At 48.4% G+C, this 20,158-nt stretch overlaps 1 protein-coding gene across 11 annotated transcripts; it reads right to left on the bottom strand.

Moving 5' to 3' along the window:
- Window positions 1-4,176: 4,176 nt before the first annotated feature.
- On the bottom strand, window positions 4,177-19,529 carry LOC100191432 (uncharacterized). 11 transcript variants are annotated; one of them, XR_004851729.1, is made up of 13 exons: window positions 18,671-19,487; window positions 15,462-15,561; window positions 15,166-15,386; window positions 14,267-15,063; window positions 14,034-14,148; window positions 6,978-7,097; window positions 6,521-6,611; window positions 5,753-5,793; window positions 5,609-5,654; window positions 5,448-5,517; window positions 5,291-5,368; window positions 4,632-4,712; window positions 4,177-4,543 (listed from the first exon to the last, which is right to left on the bottom strand). XR_004851729.1 is itself a non-coding variant. In NM_001367165.1 (12 exons), the coding sequence occupies exons 1-9, from the start codon at window positions 19,270-19,272 to the stop codon at window positions 5,490-5,492; spliced, it is 2,058 nt and encodes a 685-aa protein (NP_001354094.1). In that variant the 5' UTR covers window positions 19,273-19,417; the 3' UTR covers window positions 4,249-4,543; window positions 4,632-4,712; window positions 5,291-5,386; window positions 5,477-5,489. The 11 variants fall into 11 exon arrangements, 3 of the variants coding, with proteins under 3 accessions (XP_008654233.1, XP_035817153.1, NP_001354094.1); XR_004851726.1 differs by lacking the exon at window positions 6,521-6,611 and having other exon boundaries at window positions 15,166-15,374; window positions 18,671-19,529; XR_004851722.1 differs by lacking the exon at window positions 6,521-6,611.
- Between the last annotated feature and the right edge of the window lie 629 nt (window positions 19,530-20,158).

The raw sequence follows: 20,158 nt of genomic DNA, 5'->3' as shown, positions 1-20,158 counted from the left end.
GTAGGCTGGAGCATACAGGTCAGATGCAGTCTAATGACTTTAAAATAACTTGTTTTACATTCACTTATGTATCTTGCGTCTTCCATGTACAAGCAATCAAACATAAAATTAGACAAAGTTAACATATATGGTGGGCCAACATGAGATGACGCGGGAATAAAGCGGTGAGTGAACCATACGCTATCACTATTTCACTTATATTTTCGTTTGAGTGAAGTACACCACAGGTCCCTAAACTTGTTCGGTCGTGTCATCTAGGTCCCCAAACTCTTAAAACCAAATTTTAGGTCTCTAAACATGTTCGACTGTGTCATCCAGGTCCCTAAACTTATTCTAGAACACACTGCAGGTCCAAATAGATCCAATCCCGCAACATGAGCATGTGTGGTGCTACTGATGTGGATAACCAATGATGTAATGTATCATATAGGGGCTAGACTATTTGCTCGCGCTAAGTTTCTTTGGCAATTTGACCCCCGAATTATTTACAAATTTTTAGGTATACTAGGTGAGTGCCTGTGCGTTGCAACGGGAACATATAATACCATAATAACTTATATACAAAATATGTGTTATACTGTTATGAGAAAAGGTTTCCTAATCCATTTGTGATACTAACCATACATAAATTTTGTTATTTTAATATAGTTGTTTCACCACTACATTACAAGCATTGGTATCATGCAGACTTCGATATAAGCCACAATTTGCATGGTCTCATCATTGGAGAGCATGTCCCACGCCTGCCAGAAGAAGTTCCCTCGTACATCGTTAGTCATCAGACACGCATCACCATACGCGGTTGCTTAAACAAAAAGGCAATTGTGTGTGTTTGCGAAGAGAATTAAAGGTAGGTCGGTACAAAAGCTACCCTGACTGTGGCGAGGATGACAAACTGATCATTGTTGTCGGTCCTCCTCTGCGTCACCTGCGGCGCCGAGATGACGCCACAGTCCTTGATACAGTAGTCGTCGAACGCGCGCGACATGACGAGCCCCGATGACTCTTGCCTGGGTTAGTGCACCCTGGGTTTATCAGCGAGGTAGTACACCTGGCCGTTGCGCCACCGAATGTGCTCCTCCTCCGCACACATCATGTTGCAGGACACTCACGTTAGCAACGGTCGCCATCCCAGCGCACAAGAATTCATGGCCGGTCAATAGCGACTTACGTGGCAGGTTGGGATTTAGGTGGACAATGAGTTGGACGGCCGTGATGGCATCGTTGTCGGATGTGGTGCCCAAAACAACCCGGGAGTCGCTGACGTTGGTGACGACCATGAGGTCCCCCTACTTGACGATGGACAACGCGGTGCAGCCGTTCTGGACCGCGTCCAAGCGGCGGCTACGCTGGAGCTTGTCGTCCACAGTAGCGCATGCGGCCATGTAGGACTGCTTCTAGAGGTCAGACTGGCAGTCGCCAAGCTTCTTCTTGTCGTCGATGAGCGACGCCAACGCGAGCACCACCTGCTAGTGGTGTTTGTTTGGGGTTTACATGTAAAAAACATGGATTCATCATTGGCATTGGTTTGTGAAAATGACTCACAAGTTAGATCCATGGAAAAAATATTACGGAGAATAAATGCCACGCATGCAAAAAAGGAATTTAAGTTAAAAACATTATTCAAACAAAAGAAATTGCATGCAAGACTTTTCTTTAAATACTACTCCCTCCATCGAAAATATAATTCAAGAATTTCGGTGATATTTATCTACTACTACGTATTATGCAAGGGTAGCAGGTGGGCTTGTAGAGAGATGTAGTAGATGTTTTTCTGTTATAGATGTATGCATAAACACACATGTGGTGTAGCAGTAGCTACTGCTCGCATTTGCCTGAGGGGTCATGGGTTTGAATCCCCTTAGGGCCATTTGTGTTTTTTAATTTTAGCTAGACGCGGGGCTGTACGGGATGAGAATGGCACAATAGGGAATTGTGGCAGAACATGGGAATGGGTTGTGCTGGGATGTGCGGGAGGGAGAAGGCAGAACAAGAAATGAAAATGACAGAACAGGGAATGATAGGTTACCTTGCAGCATTAATAAGTTGTAGAGATATAAGTATGAGTGTGGCACCAAAATTGCAAAAAAACTAATTTGATAAAGTTTATATCTAATTTTTTAAAACAAATTCAATTTTTATACAGTAATAAAAAATGTGAAGAATGTACTCCTCTCAGATTGCATATTTTATACCACGATATCATACTATAAATTTATACTAGAAATGTATGTGAAGGATTATAACAAAATCATAAAACAAATATGAATTAGTGTCTTAGTTATAAATATGACTACAAAGAATTCACATTATCAAACAGAAATGACGTGAAGCGTGGTGAGCCGCAGCTACGAGATCGCTTGTAGTCATATTTATAACTAAGATACTTATTCATATTTGTTTTGCGATTCCAGTATAATCTTTCACATGCCGTTCTTTCTAATATAAATTTATGGTATTGATAATGTGGTATAAAATATGTGATCTGAGCGAGTACATTCCTCATATTTTCCTATTATTTTATAAAATCCGAATTTGTTTTAAAAACTCAGGTATAAAACTTTGTTAAATTAGTTTGGACGCAATTTTGATGGCACGCTCATATTTATATATACCTTAAAATTTATAAAATAATTCGGGAGTCAAGTTGCCAAAAAAAACTTTAGCATCAACAACAAAATCTAGTCCCTGTCGAAAGCACTACATCATCGGTTTGTCCACGTCACCAGCGTCACACAGGCTCATGTTGTGGAATTGGATCTGTTTGGGCCCGTAGTGTGTCTAAGTAGGTGTGGAAACGAGTTGAGCTCGGCTCGTCCATATGGCAAGCTCGAAAAAGCGGCTCGGTTCGCTTCTGACTCGCCGAGCCATAAACGTAAATATGCTCTCTAAATTATAATATAAAATCTTAAAATATTTTAAATAACATATTTTAAATTAGTAAAATAGATATATCACTAATATAATATAGAAAATAGATTATTTTTTATAGTAATCTCAAATAACATAAATTAATTGTTTACACGGTACTAATATTATATGCTAATTAGTAAAATAGCTGCAACGAGCCAAGCTGGCTCGCTCTTTTACGAGCCACAAAAACAGGCTCGGTTCGGGCTCGTTCTGAGCGTCAAGCCAGTCCGAGCCGAGCCAGCTCGTTGAGCTTGAGTTTTTTTCTAGCCCTATGTCTCAGAACAAGTTTAGGACCTAAAATTTTGTTTTGAGAAGTTTGGAACCTGGATGGCACGATTGAACAAATTTAGGAACCTAAATATTCGTTTTGAGAGTTTGAGGACCTGGATAACACGACCAAACAAGTTTAGAGACATGTGGTTAGGGCTCGGCTCGGTGCGTTGATAGACCGAGCTCTGCTCACCTCGTTCAATCAACGAGATGAAAGAGGAGGCTCGGCTCGGCTCGAAGTTGACTCGCGAGCCAGCTGGCGAGCCGAACTGCTCCCGAGCTCGAGCCGGCACGTGAGCCTTCGACCTTTTTTCTAGCCCTACCTGTGGTCTACTCTTTTCGTTTCCACTTCACGGAAAAAAAAAGTTAACCCGAAGATGGCAGGATATACTTCATGAACCTTATATGTTGGTCTAATTCACCTTTAACAATTAAAATGGGATTAAACTCTCCCTGATATCTCATTAACGTACACATTGATCAGTACAAACCAAATCTCAATTGCTCGTCATATGTGACACTATATATCTTATATGATAACTATAAAAATTACTGTGCAGTTTCAGGTTGGGAGCGTCGAGATTTATGTCATCATTAACAACTTCATGTCAAACTTTTGTATTAAAATAATAGTACCATGTATTAGTAAGCAGTATTGCGTCGTATAAAAGCAGTAGCTCAATACAATTTGCAAGGTCTTGCTCTATTTGTTTACCTTCTAAATTATATAATCAATTGTTTACCTTATATATTATATAATTCAACTTAAATAAGTTGAAAGGTAATCATACGACGTGTGGCGCCGCCAGGTATTCGCACAGCCAAATAAAAAGTGGGTGGAGCAATTTAAAAAATAAAAGGATTAAAAAAAGACTAGCATACGACGTCGAAGGTTTTATAGTTAAAACTACTCATTTCTAGCTTCAGTAAGATGGCATGCGGTTCATTCCACAATTACAGAATATGACAATCGTAGCTTTTCACCATGAAATAGAAATTTCTATCACCCGGGGATAAAAAGACGGGCGGATTCCTCTTGTTGGCTTTTCAAAAAAAAAATCCATGTTGGACACGCTCATGCAAGCTGAAAATTGTCACAAACCGCACTCAACGGATTCCAAAATATACAAGCTTCGGCAATGAAGCCGCTTGGTCTTAGCAGCCACTATATGCGGACCCGATACATCAGAGTACACTGCCACCAACTGGAGTCACTAACAGGATGTACTTTAAAAAAAAAACTCTTAAACTTTATCAACCAACGCAAACCATTATTTTCAAGCTCTCTTCAGCAACCGTCCACGTCTTCAGACGCAGCAACAAATTTGACATTTCCAGACGCAGCACAACCGAGCAATACCTGAAATTGCATGATGACGCATCAGTCGCATTGCGGTCGAAACTGACACTAAACTTCATAGTAGGGTTCATGGCGACAAAATGCTTACTATAATTCAAGTAACGAATTCCACCCCCTGCTCTGCTGTGAAGTGACCCATCAGATAACACTCCACGAACAGGCATAAGACCTGGTAGATTTACAAGGCTAACAGTTAGGCACAAAGTACATCTAACTGTCAAACATGTAATCATCTCTCAACTGGCAGTCAAAATTTATATCCGAGTGTTTACGGAACACACCAGTGCAAGTCTAATTTAGATACAGTTGTAGTTTCAATTGGAAAATCCATCATTAACTTCACTAAACCACTTGTCCCCTCCAAACACCCTAACAAGTACAACCACCCCTAACCTCACACGGTCACGCTCATCAATACGACCACCATCAGGATAGAAGTGTTATCGATAGCTTGTACAACAAATTCCAAGCAAGACCAAATAACCTCCACTGGGTGGTAGGGTATCTTACAATGCAGTTTTCTCCCTAAATCCCTTCTAATCATTAAATTGATGCTTCAACAAAGTAGAAATATATCTGAGCAAGAAAGTAACCAATGGGATTTAAAAGAAAACTAGAAGCTGGATGGTGTGCACAATGATGTTGTATTTCAAATTAAGCAGTGGATAACGGAATCATATACATTCCTCTGTCGAAACACATGCATTTTCTTATAAGCTCCAAACATGTATAAAAGCAGGACATTACCTAACATAATTAAGGGTATCAAAGCCACCCAAAGTGCTCCAGATCAGAACTGGAGATCACAAAGGGCCTAAATAGGGCCTGCATATATTACATAATCTACAGATAAGTTTAACCAGAGAAAAAAGAAGTTAATAGACAATATAAGAAACATACTAACCATAACCAGCTTATTCAGATGCAGTTCACCTTACAAGATGCTTCACTGGCTGAAGTTCATCTCTGAGTATCTGCAACACAAGAGTGCATATCATGCATAAGATTGTTAGCGTAATAAATACAGAAGTGATTTGCACGTCAAAAATGTTGAAAAACTCTTACCTTCTAGGCTTGTTCTGGCGCTCATCAAGCTCCTCATTCCCAATATCTGCAGTTCATGTTTTTCAAATATTAGTGAAGTAGCTCAAAATTGTAGCATGAGCTTAAAACTGTTTTCGATGCATAAGAGACCCAAGAACAACTCACCATTTTGAGGATATTTTGACCCTCTATTAGTACTAGGTTCCCTGTAAGAATAACAGACTCAAAATCCTTTGTCGATAATGTAATAAAAACATGGTACAATCAGACAATAGGACAGAGGAAAATGTATGAGCACTACAAACAGTTTCCTCATAAATTGCTTAAGGAACTATTCAATACAGGTACAGTATAGCGTGTTTCAAGTTTCTCAAGAAAAAAATGCACTCCACCCTCCCAAGTTCTTATATCATCGTAACAAGAAGCTCACAAAGTCGTGGGCATCCCTGTCTCCACGGCAAAATCAGGGGGCAGAGGCCAAGACACAGCAATCTACCCATCCCAGGGAAATCGAGCTGGTGTCCAGTGCAAAGATCCCTCTGGTGTGGCAGTTGAAATCCGAAAAGGGAGCGGCTAAAGCAACCTGATCTTGAAGAGGGACGACAGCAGCAAAAAAAACTCAGCCAGTAGGGGAAAAACCACCTCCACAGTATTATATTAAGAAGAAGTTCAATCGGAGCCTCGACCGAGAAAGGTCACAAAAGCCCCCCCCCCCCCCGTGCAGCATGAGGGTCCACCCTCTATGGGCCAGATTTTTACTCGTGCTTTAAGCCCTCCCAGCCCCTACAACGAAACCTCAGCCTAAACTTCGCTCCCACTGGGATTCTAACTCAGGACCTAAGGGATGCTACTCAGACCACCTAACCAACTCAGCAAACACTAAGGAGGGATGCAACCTAATGTACTATGGGAGGGGAAGGAGCCTAAGTGTACCCAGCTCGCCTTGGGAAACAGTGGCGACTTGTCGCGTAGGCCCCGCCTAGGCGTCCAGATGAACCCAGCTCTCGCCTGAACGCCTAGTCACCTTTTAAACATTGACATTTATATTAGAATCAAATGCATGAGCAGCCCCTGAAGTTGTTAACAGGTGCCACTTTGGTACATAAACTTCGAAAACATATTTCTGGGCCCCCTAAACTTGTTAAGTGGTGCACCATAATGATTGACATGGTCCAGAAATAGACCTGCAATGCACCATTTTGCAAGTTTAGGGATGTGTGTACCATAAAACAAATTCAGGTACACTAAAACACATTTACAAAGTTCATGGGCCTAAGTGGCACCCTTTGACAAGTTTAGAGGTCGCTGATGCATATATGGCATAAATAGCATGGCTACCTGGCAATTATATAATTTGTATGATTACCGAAGTCAAGTTTAAATATTTCACCTGGATGGAACTGATGATGATGTCTGTCCTGAAGATCTAGAGTAAAAGCTCGGATCAAGGGCTATATAGGGTGGATATGATCCTCCAAAAGCACCTGCTGCACCAGCCAATAATGGCAACCTGTACCAATTTTAAGCATTATAAGTTAAAAAATACTATGCAGAAATACGAGAGCCAATCCCAACCAACATATTAAATCAGAGAAGAAAAATCCTATATGTCAACATGTCAGAAGTGCTGTAGAATACATGACAGGTCTAAACATTTTCAGTAAGATTTTTCCTTTTACAATGGCGCTGCGAAAACGCGTATGACACCGCGACTTCGTGGGTGAACATTTTCACCATCCAAAGTCCAATCGGAAGAAGTGGCCACAACTCTAACCAACCAGGTAACAGCTAGTAGGCTTAGTTAGTTAGGATTCCACTACATTTAGAACTATCTCAATGTGAATGACTTCGAATGACTTTGAACTATGTGAATATGGATCGACCTTAAACTATGTTAATGTTGAACTATATGTGATGGTTTACATGTAAATGTGGTTTGACATTGTGAATCTCGTTTTTGTGAATGGAAATGGGCGTTGCAGCTGAGAATGTACGTGGATGTGAATGTGGATGAATCTGGTGTATGAAATTTGATATTTTGTGAATTGTGGGGATTGACAAAAAAACAGGGAGAATTTTGGCCTCCCTGGAATTACTTGTGTCCGACATTGTTATGACCGGCCGCCACTACAGGCGCCGGATAACAGCAGATGCAACGGATAGACATGCAAATTAGTTGGATAAGGATCTACACATGCAGATTAGTTGGATAAGGATTAGAAGATTAAGGGATAAGATTTGTTAGAGAGAAAAGAGGGATTTGATCTCATTAGATAAGTACTAGAAGGGAGTATAAATAATTGTAAGCACCACCCTATATGGAATTAAGCAGAAACAATTATAGTTTCCAGCTTCCCTCTGGGAGCTGGGAGAAACCCTAGCCGCCACTGTTCATCGCGCGCACTGTTCACCGCGCTACTGTTCACCGCGCTACTGTTCATCAGTGCGCTCTTCCGTTCAGCAGCCCATCTCCCTCTTTCCCTGCGCCCAGCATCCACGGCGCCCAAACACAGCCGTGGGCGTTTCCTCCCTCGCCCAGTCCCCTCACACTCATACAACCTAAGGCCAATCCGTGGTAGGGATCGTATTCCTATCAATCTGGTATCGGATATGTCCAGCGATCCGTCCGCGCCGCTGCCCTCCTCGCCATCAGCGCCGTCGCTTTCTCAGGCGTCGGCGTCGCTGCCATTAGCCGCGGTGCCGTCCACGGTGCCGTCCACCGGTTATGTGCCGCCAGGCACCTCATCTGTTCCCCTGACCCTAGATTCCCTCGCTGAAGTAGTCCGGGAAATTTCACGGAACATGGCTGTCATGCAGGGAAACATGATCGCGATGCAGGGGAACATCTCCTCCATCCATACCTACATCACCGGCACCCAGAACCCACCGCTGCCTGCCTCCACCACCATGCCACTGCCGCCCAGCCCATCTGCGCCGCCGCCCACCGCATCTCTCCCAACATCCGCCGCTGCCGCATCCTCCATGACCGGGGCTGCGCCTGGCGTACCGCTGCACTTAATGCAGTGGCCCCGATCACCGTCGCAAGTCCCGTCATATGTGCTGCAGCCGCCGATCTACTCTACTCCGGCGACCATCACGTCGTCAGTGGTGCAGCCTGAAGCCCCCCACGCGCCGGCCTCTGGGGGGGTCTTCTACGGAGGCGTCGAGGGAGTCCTTTTCCATGAACCCACGACCCAGACAGCCTCCTCCGGGGTCGTCGAGCCCGCGGCTGGCCTGGGCTATAGCCCGGCGGCACAGACTCCCCCTCGCTACTACAAGATCGACTTCCCCACCTATGATGGCAGCGTTGACCCCCTAAATTGGTTGAACCAATGCGAGCAGTTCTTCCGGGGCCAGCGCACCCTGGTGACTGACCGCACTTGGCTCGCTTCGTATCACCTGAAGGGCGCTGCGCAGACTTGGTATTACGCCCTGGAGCAAGACGAGGGCATGCCAACGTGGGGACGCTTCAAGGAGGTCTGTACCCTTCGGTTTGGGCCGCCTGTTCGGGGCACCCGCCTGTCCGAACTTGCCCGCCTGCCCTTCACCTCGACGGTACAGGACTACGCCGACCGCTTCAACGCTATGCTCGGCCACACGCGCAAGCTCGATGCGCAGCAGAAGGCCGAACTCTTCGTCGGCGGCCTCCCCGACCACATCCGGGCTGATGTGGCCATCCGAGACCCCCAGGACCTTCAATCAGCGATGTACTTGGCGCGTGCTTTCGAGCAGCGTGCAGCGGCGCAGACCACTCCGCCTCCAGCGCGCGGGTTTCGGCAGTCTCGCCCGGGACTGCCAGCACCGCCGCGTCCGCTGACTGCTCCGCCAACCGCTGCAGCGCAACCAGCAGGTACAGCTGCCCCAGCGCGACCGTTCCGTCGGCTTACGCCGGCCGAGCAGCAGGAACGACGTCGTCAAGGGCTCTGTTTCAATTGTGATGAGCCCTATGTGCGTGGGCACGTGTGTCCCCGCCTCTTCTACTTGGAGAACGACGACTACATCGACGACGAGCCCCAAGAGGAGGGGGCTGACCTACAGATCGCGCTCGAGCAGGAGCCACCCTCGCGCGCCGCGGCCATCATTCCGACGGTCTCGCTGCACGCATTGGCAGGGGTGCGCACACCAAACGCCATGTTGCTGCCCGTCTCCATCAATGGCCACCGTCTTGTGGCCCTCGTCGACTCCGGCTCCACCACCAACTTCATGTCGGTGGGTCTGATGAGCCGCCTGCAGCTGCCATCCACGCCACACCCCACCATCAAAGTGCAGGTGGCCAACGGTGACAACATACCGTGCCAAGGTATGGCGCGGAGCGTCGACCTGCGGGTGGGCACCGAACAGTTTTCCATCGACTGTATCGGCCTCACCCTCGGCACCTTCGACGTCATTTTGGGCTTCGAGTTCCTGCGGCTGCTGGGGCCGATCCTCTGGGACTGCGACCGCCTGTCCATGTCCTTCACCAAGGGGGGCCGCCACATCATTTGGTCCGGCCTGGGGGCGCCCGGCGCGGTTCCCCCACAGCCGGCTGCGTGCGTGGTGTCCAGCACGCCCACACAGCCGCTCCTCGACGATCTTCTTCGGCAATTTGAGCTGGTCTTCGCCGAGCCGCAAGGGCTGCCACCCGCCCGCCCCTACGACCACCGCATTCATCTTCTTCCGGGGGCGGCACCGGTGGCGGTTCGGCCCTACCGTTACCCCCAGCTCCAGAAGGATGAGTTAGAGCGTCAGTGCAGCGCCATGCTCGCCCAAGGGATCATTCGCCCCAGCACATCGCCATTCTCTGCCCCGGTCTTGCTGGTCCGCAAGCCCGACAACTCGTGGCGGTTCTGCATCGACTACAGGGCTCTGAATGCTAAGACATCGAAGGACAAGTTCCCTATTCCGGTGGTCGATGAGTTGCTCGATGAGCTGCATGGCGCCCACTTCTTCACCAAGCTCGACTTGCGCTCGGGCTACCACCAGGTGCGCATGCACCCCGCTGATGTCGAGAAGACGGCGTTCCGGACACACGAGGGACACTATGAGTTCTTGGTCATGCCGTTTGGCCTCTCCAACGCTCCGGCGACCTTTCAAGCCCTCATGAACGACGTCCTCCGCCCCTATTTGCGCAAGTATGTGCTTGTGTTCTTTGATGACATCCTCATCTACAGCAAGACATGGGCGGAACACCTCCAGCACATCAGCATCGTTCTCCACGCCCTGCGCGACCACCAGCTACATCTCAAACGCTCCAAGTGCTCCTTCGGGGCGCGCTCGGTGGCATACCTCGGGCACGTCATCTCCGCCGCGGGGGTGGCCATGGATGCGGCCAAGGTGGAGGCCGTCTCCTCGTGGCCAGCACCGCACTCCGCTCGTGGCCTGCGGGGCTTCTTGGGCCTCGCCGGCTACTACAGAAAGTTCATCCGCGACTTCGGTGTCATCGCGGCACCTCTCACGCGCCTTCTGCGGCGCGATGCCTTCACCTGGGACGACGACACCCAGGCCGCCTTCCAGCAGCTGAAAACAGCCTTGACCACGGGTCCGGTCCTTCAGATGCCTAACTTCGAGAAGACCTTCGTCGTGGACTGCGACGCCTCCGGTACGGGCTTCGGCGCCGTCCTTCACCAAGGCGCGGGACCGGTGGCGTTCTTCAGTCGTCCCTTTGTGACGCGACACCTCAAGCTTGCCGCTTACGAGCGGGAGCTGATCGGCTTGGTTCAGGCGGTGCGCCATTGGCGGCCCTATCTTTGGGGTCGTCATTTCGCCGTCCGCACTGACCACTACAGCTTGAAGTACCTCCTCGACCAGCGACTGTCTACAGTGCCCCAGCACCAGTGGCTGAGCAAGCTCTTCGGCTTCGACTTTGAGGTTGAGTATCGTCCGGGCCGCCTCAATGTCGCCGCGGACGCACTGTCCCGCCGCGACGCCGAGCTACTCCAACCATCCGCAGGGGAGCTGGGGGCAGCAGCAGCCCTGGCCCTCTCTGGGCCTTCGTTCGCCTTCCTCGACGACATCCGCCGCGCCACAGCGACATCCCCGGACAGTAGCCGCCTGTGCCAGCAGCTCCAGGATGGTACCTTGACCGCCCCATGGCGCCTGGAGGATGGCCTCCTTCTTCACGGCTCGCGCATCTATGTACCGAACCACGGCGACCTCCGACATCAGGCCATCCTCCTGGCCCACTCGGCGGGGCATGAGGGCATTCAGAAAACCCTCCATCGCCTCCGCGCCGAGTTCTACGTTCCTGGCGACCGCACCTTGGTGGCTGATTGGGTGCGGACGTGCACAACGTGCCAGCGGAACAAGACAGAGACCCTGCAGCCGGCGGGGCTGCTGCAGCCCCTCCAGGTGCCGTCCCAGGTGTGGGCTGACATCTCCATGGACTTCATCGAGGGGCTGCCTAAGGTGGGCGGCAAATCGGTCATCCTCACGGTGGTCGATCGCTTCTCCAAGTACGCCCACTTCATTCCGCTCGGCCACCCGTATACGGCGGCATCGGTTGCGCGGGCATTCTTCGATGGCATCGTCCGGTTACACGGGTTCCCCTCCTCCATCGTCAGCGATCGGGACCCTGTGTTTACCGGACACGTCTGGCGCGACCTCTTCAAGTGCGCCGGCGTCTCCCTCCGCATGAGCACGGCGTTCCATCCACAGACGGATGGCCAGTCCGAGGTTGTCAACAAGGTGATTGCCATGTACCTTCGTTGTGTGACAGGTGATCGGCCTCGGGCCTGGGTGGACTGGCTCTCTTGGGCGGAGTACTGCTACAACACCTCGTTCCACACCGCCCTCCGTGCCACGCCATTTGAGGTGGTGTACGGACGCCCCCCACCGCCGATCCTGCCATACCAGGCCGGGTCCGCACGGACGGCAGCGGCGGAGGAGTTGCTGCGCGACCGGGACAACATCCTTGCGGAGGTCCGACAGCGCCTCGTTCAGGCGCAACAGCTGTCCAAGCGGTACTACGACGCTGGTCATCGCGACATGGAGCTGGCTGTCGGGGATTGGGTGTGGCTGCGCCTTCTACATCGGCCCGTGCAGTCCCTAGAGCCACGCGCAAAAGGGAAGCTCGGCCCTCGCTACGCCGGACCGTTCCGAGTCCTGGAGCGCATCGGCAAGGTGGCATACCGGCTGGAGCTACCAGAGGGAGCCCGCCTGCACGACGTATTTCATGTGGGCCTCCTCAAGCGCCACAAGGGTGAACCGCCGGAGCAGCGTGCGGGATTACCCCCTGTCCAGAATGGCAGACTACTACCGGCGCCGCTGAAGGTGCTGCGTGCTCAACAGCGGCGCGGAACGTGGCACATTTTGGTGCAATGGCAGGGCCTATCTCCGGAGGAAGCTACATGGGAGCCGCTCGACGACTTTCGGGGCCTCTACCCCGACTTCCAGCTCGAGGACGAGCTGTTTGCGCATGCGGGGAGAGATGTTATGACCGGCCGCCACTACAGGCGCCGGATAACAGCAGATGCAACGGATAGACATGCAAATTAGTTGGATAAGGATCTACACATGCAGATTAGTTGGATAAGGATTAGAAGATTAAGGGATAAGATTTGTTAGAGAGAAAAGAGGGATTTGATCTCATTAGATAAGTACTAGAAGGGAGTATAAATAATTGTAAGCACCACCCTATATGGAATTAAGCAGAAACAATTATAGTTTCCAGCTTCCCTCTGGGAGCTGGGAGAAACCCTAGCCGCCACTGTTCATCGCGCGCACTGTTCACCGCGCTACTGTTCACCGCGCTACTGTTCATCAGTGCGCTCTTCCGTTCAGCAGCCCATCTCCCTCTTTCCCTGCGCCCAGCATCCACGGCGCCCAAACACAGCCGTGGGCGTTTCCTCCCTCGCCCAGTCCCCTCACACTCATACAACCTAAGGCCAATCCGTGGTAGGGATCGTATTCCTATCAGACATATTTTCTCTAGACCGTCGGTCATAAGTGTGAAGACCAACGGCTGACCTGGGCCATGGACATACCACCAAATTATGTCCAACGGCCCGCATGCATCCATCGGCGATAATATTGTTATGTCCGACGGCCACCATGCAAACTGTCAGACAACTTTGTGGGGCCCACTGGATGATGTTACGAACATCACCGGGTTTAAATGTCGACGGCCCCAGGTGGCCGTCATACATAGCTTATGTCCGACAGCGGCCGTCAGAAATACCCTTATTTCCGACCTTTTTAGAACCGACAGACACTTGCCGTCAGACATAAGCCCTAAGCCATCGTAAATAACTTATGTCCGACGATATAGGACCTATGTCCGACGGCTTAGACCGTCGGAAATTTAGGATTTTACTGTTGTGATTAGGGAACCCATGCAATTAGTGTTACTTCTTACTTCCATCAAACATGAATATACAACAGCAACATAGCACTAGACACAATCAAATACAAAATGGCAACATGCCAACACAACTGAACCACTGGTAATAGCAAGACATAATGAACATACCATGTCATTTCGTTGTTTCCCATTCCCATCTGCTGTTGAGCTACATAGCCAGGGAGGGCCATACCAACAGTAGGAACTCCAAGACCACCAGGATGCTGACTCCCAAATTGCATCACTACAGTACATTACATGAGGGGAAATAGGCAATGGATCAGTTGAAGTAATTATAAGAAAACTGAAAACAATGATCAAAACAGAAAAATAAGGTGTGCTGAATGATGAAGAAAGCAAACCTGGCAGCAGAGCTGGAGTGCCAGGAAAATTTTGATCGCCCTGGGAAAGGCCCGCAGCCCCAATAACCTGGGTGCCACCATACATAAATGAACTCATCCCAGTTTCCTGGCTATTGACTTTTACCACCGCAGAAGCTGTCTTTGAATCATTCAGAGTAGGGTATGAACCATTCTCGCCACTTTCTCCTGATTTACCAGGTAGATGCTGAGCCACTGGTGACAAATTACTAGTCCGATGACTCAATTGCTGAGTTGGGATTCTTGTTGCAGACTGATTCTGCACTTGCCCTAACTTTTGGTGCATCACTGATCCATGACTTTGTGGCTGATTATTTGAAGATATTCCGATGTTTGAATTGCCCCCTGAAGCCCTCGCAATAGGGGATTGGCCAGGATTAACAGATGATGATGTGAATCCTGAATTCAGTGACGCCGTTGGTGCCCTTCCTTGGGATGACCTAATAGGACCATCAGCAAGTAACTTATCACGCCCACCATAATCCATGGCTATTCTCCCTCTAACCATTGAACCAGATTGTAGCTTTGAGTTATCATCCATCTTCATGGAAGATGGAGGGATCTTATTAGAACCTCCTGCTTGTATGTCCCTCGTTTGAGCTGCTACCGGAAAATCTTGAGTAGATGCACTGGAGGGATAAAAAGGTGGGGACGCAGAATTTAGGCTTGAACTCATGACATTCCTTTTGGGAGGGGCAGCCTCTGGCTGTGCATGTGAAACTTGCCCGGAATCTCTGGCTGCTACAGCATTTGGAGCAGATTCTCGAAATCTAGCTGCTCTGAACAAACAATGAGAAAACTGTGTAAGAGGACTTCACAAGCAAAAATGCATCAGTGAGCCAATCACAAAATATTTATGTCACAAGATAGTTACAACTCACTGTTTTCGTTGGGATCCAACAACCTCTCTGTTGTTCCTTGCAGCAGCTTCATAACGTCGAGGTCCTCGCCCTCTCACTACCTTTGGGGTGCGATTTTGGGTGTTGTTGCTATCTTCATGGTAATTACGCTGCTTTCCACCTCTGGAAAAACCACGGCCACCACCTCTTGCTTTACCTCGACCACCACGACCTCTTGACATCCGCTGGTCCTGCAATAAAGACTTTTGGGCCCTTGAGATTTGTTTACCAGCAAAAGATAAGCTTGGTTTTGCATACTAAGGGCCTTGAGCAATTACTTCATAGAAATCATCATGCAAGTTCATCTCCTCAAATCTGTCATGCACCCAAGCTTGATTGTCTTTAACATCCCATAACTTCCTCACACCAAACATTCGCCTGTTTAGAGGAGGCAAGAACGGGCAGATAAATATGAAGCATTAAATATTACCATCCACTGGCAGGTGGCATTATGACAGCCTATTGCACTAGGAAACTGACTGAATAGAAACTACAGCACTAAAACCGCATGCAGTGGTAGAACACACTGGGGCATGCTCAGTTGCCCATTGCATGATAAGCCATAAGCAGGCATTTTTTTCCTTAATCCCTCTGAGAAATGTGTGATACTGTTCACAACTACAATTTCATCAGTAAACCCAATATAAGGAATAATGATTAACGGCCCAATTATACTTTCCTGGAATTAAAAGGACAATTATTACTAAAGTCTACCTATTGCCAGGCTTCCAGCCATGAAAACAATTAAAAGGCACAAATGATGTCACAACTGCCAGCACAGTCTATCACACAGACATAGTCATCGAATGTTCATATGAAACGTACTTAACATCGAACGTGTAGAACTGTTGTCCCCAAAAAAAAGGTCAAAACTAAGTGCCAACAAACATTTCCCTTTCCCAGTAAGCAATCCCAATGCTCACTACCTAGCATCCACTGCCATCCCAGCAACTTAAACAACTACAGCCTAAAACTGAGAGCTATGCCATGTAACCATAAAATGCGTGAAAGTGAGAAACAGTAGAAGAGTGTTGCAACTCACCACAATAAAAGGCAAATGACTTTATTTTATTCCATCAAACTAATAGATACAGTATCCGAATTGCAATAAAAGGCTATGTTGATCCGAATTGCAATTATTCTCTATTGGTAAGTGTATGGCATTTTTTACTTTGAGACGATTCTCAACATGAAAATTTTGACCACAACTTCATATATGAGATCAATATGAAAAATACTTTTCCACAATAAATTGAATGGTGATGTCTTCATGTGATCGATTCAAATGATTTCCTGAAATGAGTGGTCGAAGTTAGGAGGCTTCACTGCACACTTTCTACAGTATCATCGTACATTTACAAACAAAGGGAGAGCTGCCTAACATCGCTCCTATATGACTTCCGGCTCCAGTGCTTCTGTAGTTCTGTTCTGATTTTTTTTCTGGTCCCATGTCCTCAACAGTGTTCAAACAGGAGTTAGGCTAGAGAAAAACCATGGCGCCGCATAGGTGTGATTCCGCTGTATAGCAGTACTACTCATTTACAAATTATTAACTATTAGTTGTACTTTCCATTTTGACCTCATTCTCAGAAAAACAGTAGTTAAGTAAATGTTTCATAAAGCAATTGGTGCTAGGGAGGTGTTCAGGCTATGCCTACCACAGTAGCACCTAGTCAGACAGCCCTAGGTAATTGTACTTTTCTCCAGACAGCTCAAGTAATGACATGATAGCTAGAAATATGTCATACTGTTAGGCAAATTTTGCTGCAGGACATCCGACTTCAATGGAATTGGCCAATCCACACCGCCAATGTTGAAATATGCCTAGTACCCTTATGAATGAGTGTATATTTGCCATAACACATCGCACCGATTATTAGAGTTCAAGGTGGGGGAATGTCTTTTCTACCCTTTTCTTCAACCTCTGGTTGTTCACCGATCATCCGGTCTCTTCTCCGTCGAGCATCCCTCATAGCTAGAATCACTGTTTCTCCAGGAACGCGACAAACAGATCACACAGTGTGCCCCCATCTCAGGCATGTGCTTGCGCCGTTGCAGACTCGTGGCTCACCTCCTCGCCCCGGCCCTCACCCACTCGGTGACACTAGACAGGAGCTCCACATCGCCCTGCCTTGGACTACTGGTGTCGGCCACCCATGTTCCCTACTCGCCAACTCAAGCCCGTCTCGTCGGACAACAGTGCCACCATGCACCGAGCCACCGACTGTCCTCACACCTCCCTCCACGTGCCACCGCCACAGGCTAAGCCATGGCCTGCCTCCAGATCTGGACCCTCCATGAGCGGCACGAGCACCTCCACCATGCTGGGTCTGCCAAGGTGGCCCAACTCACCCGCCAACACCAGTGTTGGACACCGACCGCCACCTGGCCCGGCGACAGCTCACACGCCATCTCCTCCCACAGCGTAGGGAAGAAGCCCTGCTGAGGCCAGTAGCAGCAAGCAGAATTCCAAGGCGCTCCACCTCGGCGGTAGTCTCCAATGCGCTCCGCCTCGCCATGCCAACAACAGAAGCTGGCGTCCAAGGTGGCTGAGGCGCCCCGCCAGGGGGGGCATGGGGTGTTACAACCGGTGTCCTCCGATGAGCAAGAGGAAGAGGATGAGAGCAAAAGTGTTATTTCCCTTGCCTCTCTCTCCAAAACCCAATGGAAATCATATTTTATGGGGGTGGTGTCTTACAGCAAACAAACCCGGTTTCATAATGGTACTTGGCCAATACTGGAGTTGGTGGTGTGCCATAGCCAATTCCATGTTTTCCGAGTGTCCCACAGCAAATCTGCCTATTAGTTAAAACAATTAAATTGACATTATCAGGTATACAAGTTCCACAACCGCAATTCATCTTCCTCTGTCTCCCATCTGTCCCACACTCCCACTCTCACATAGAGATAATGGCCTAAACCATTCTAGGCAGCAAAGAACCTAGACAAAATGCTTATGCAATCAGCAAAGTGGTGCTATTCTGCCTTTTGAAACAAAAGACAGAGATTGTATAGGCAAACCTGATATTATAGCAGACGGTATCAAATGCCCTCGCTTTCTCAAATTCTGTTTTTCCTACTCACCTATGTCAAGAAAAGCTATAACTTTTATGCAAAGTTTTCGAGTTCGGAACTCCAGGCAATATCAGCCTAATATTATCCATAATTATACATTAGAGTCCTGTCCTCATTCAATAGCCTTTGGTCCCTTTACCTGAAATTTATCATCATTTTATTTAGTATTAATGACAGACAAAGTGTTGTTGACAAAAAATTGCAGACTTAAATTAGAATTAGTCAGCATTTAGTTCAATGCTATTATCAATTTTAGGAGCTGAAAGTACGAGAGCATTTGGTCGTGCCGTTTTGACAATGCTGGACACAGAGCAAAAGGCCCGAAGCCTCCCGCCCAACTTAAAACTAAGTAATAATAACTGTGATTCTACAGCTAGAACTGAATGTGCAGTTTTAAGCCATCCACACACACCTGCGTCTGCCACGGTTCTCCTCCTGAAACCGGTCATCGTGCATGTAGAAGGCGCCGGAAGTGGGCACCGCAAACGGCTCCTGCTCCTTCTCTCCCCCCTCGCCCTTGGCCTCCCCCTCCGTCAACCCCTCCTCCATAGCCACGCCATCCTCTCCGCGCGAGACCTGGCTGCCGCCGCCGTCGTCCATGGGAAGTGCCACGCGCCCTTCGTACTCCTCCTCGAACCCCTCTCCCATGTCTTCCTCGTCGTAGTACTCCTTATCCTCCTCGTCCACCTCGTCGTCGTACGCCTCGGGGGCCCCTTGTCCGTCGTCGTCCTGGTCAGGGCCCATCCGCGCCGTGGGCCTCCCGTCCTCGGACCCCTCGTCGTCACTGGCCTCTCGGCGCCGCATCGTAGGAAGCGCCTCATCGTCGGGGTCGCTCACGTACTCCTCATCCTCCACCTCACCCGCTGCCCCATCCGACACCGCAGCGGCGTCCGGCTCCAGCGTGAGGGGCGCCGCGGGGCTCTTCTCGACCGGGGCGTCCTCGGCAGGGTCAGCGGGGGCAGCGGCGGGTGACGCCTGTTCCAGCTGTGTGTCGGGGGCCGGCGGGTCGGCCATGGCCAAGCAACCTAGATTTGGGAGCGGCGCGTTGCGATGTGTCGAGATTTTTCCCCTTTTTTCTCATGCACTGCTGTTTTGGTTTTGAGAGAGTTCGAATCGACGGCTAGAGGAGGGGCGGGGAAGCTGGGGACAGCGAGGGACCAGTGGAACGGAACGGGATGGAAAGGTCACCAAACCGATTGGCTAATCCGCTTAGCCGGCCGTTTAAGGCTATCTACACGAGCTTATTCATTCTCATATTTATATTCAAACTTAACTCTCTAAACAATACAATATAAAATAGGGTTTTAATTAACCATATGGATAGATTGCTGGACACGGTATAACAGGTAATCGGTGTTAGCCGGTAACGACAGTACACCGGTTTTGGATTTTGAATTTGGAAAAAATGTAAATTTAAAAACTTTTGATGCCAATTTTCGTATAAATACTATGAATTATTCGAAGACTTTCTTCTGAAATCAAATTTCAAAATACACAACGGATTTCAAACTAAAAATCATGAAAGTTTTCAGATTACCAATGCTACATGCAATATAGGTTTATTGGCGTAGACAAGGGGGCTAGCAGGGACCGCGGCCCCATAACAAAAAGAAAAAGCTTATAGTTGTATATCTATGGCTGAAAAGGAGTTAGTTTATAATAAACTAAAATTTATTATGTACTTAGTGCATATATGATTTAATTGTTATGGCTAATGACTATTGTATACTGTATATACACATATATTCTATAGCATTACAACTATAGTTATTATTTGGTTGATGCAATAGAGCCATTATTTGAGTTATTCGTTACACTGACCAAGAAAGGAAGGGAACACTTAGTACGGTTTTCAATGTTCGTGTCATGAATCACTACTAACTATATCTTCCACAACTGC

The sequence above is a fragment of the Zea mays genome, chromosome 8 (genome assembly GCF_902167145.1).
Source record: "Zea mays cultivar B73 chromosome 8, Zm-B73-REFERENCE-NAM-5.0, whole genome shotgun sequence".
In the NCBI taxonomy this organism is placed as follows: domain Eukaryota; kingdom Viridiplantae; phylum Streptophyta; class Magnoliopsida; order Poales; family Poaceae; genus Zea; species Zea mays.
This window is presented reverse-complemented; position numbering and strand designations above follow the sequence as displayed.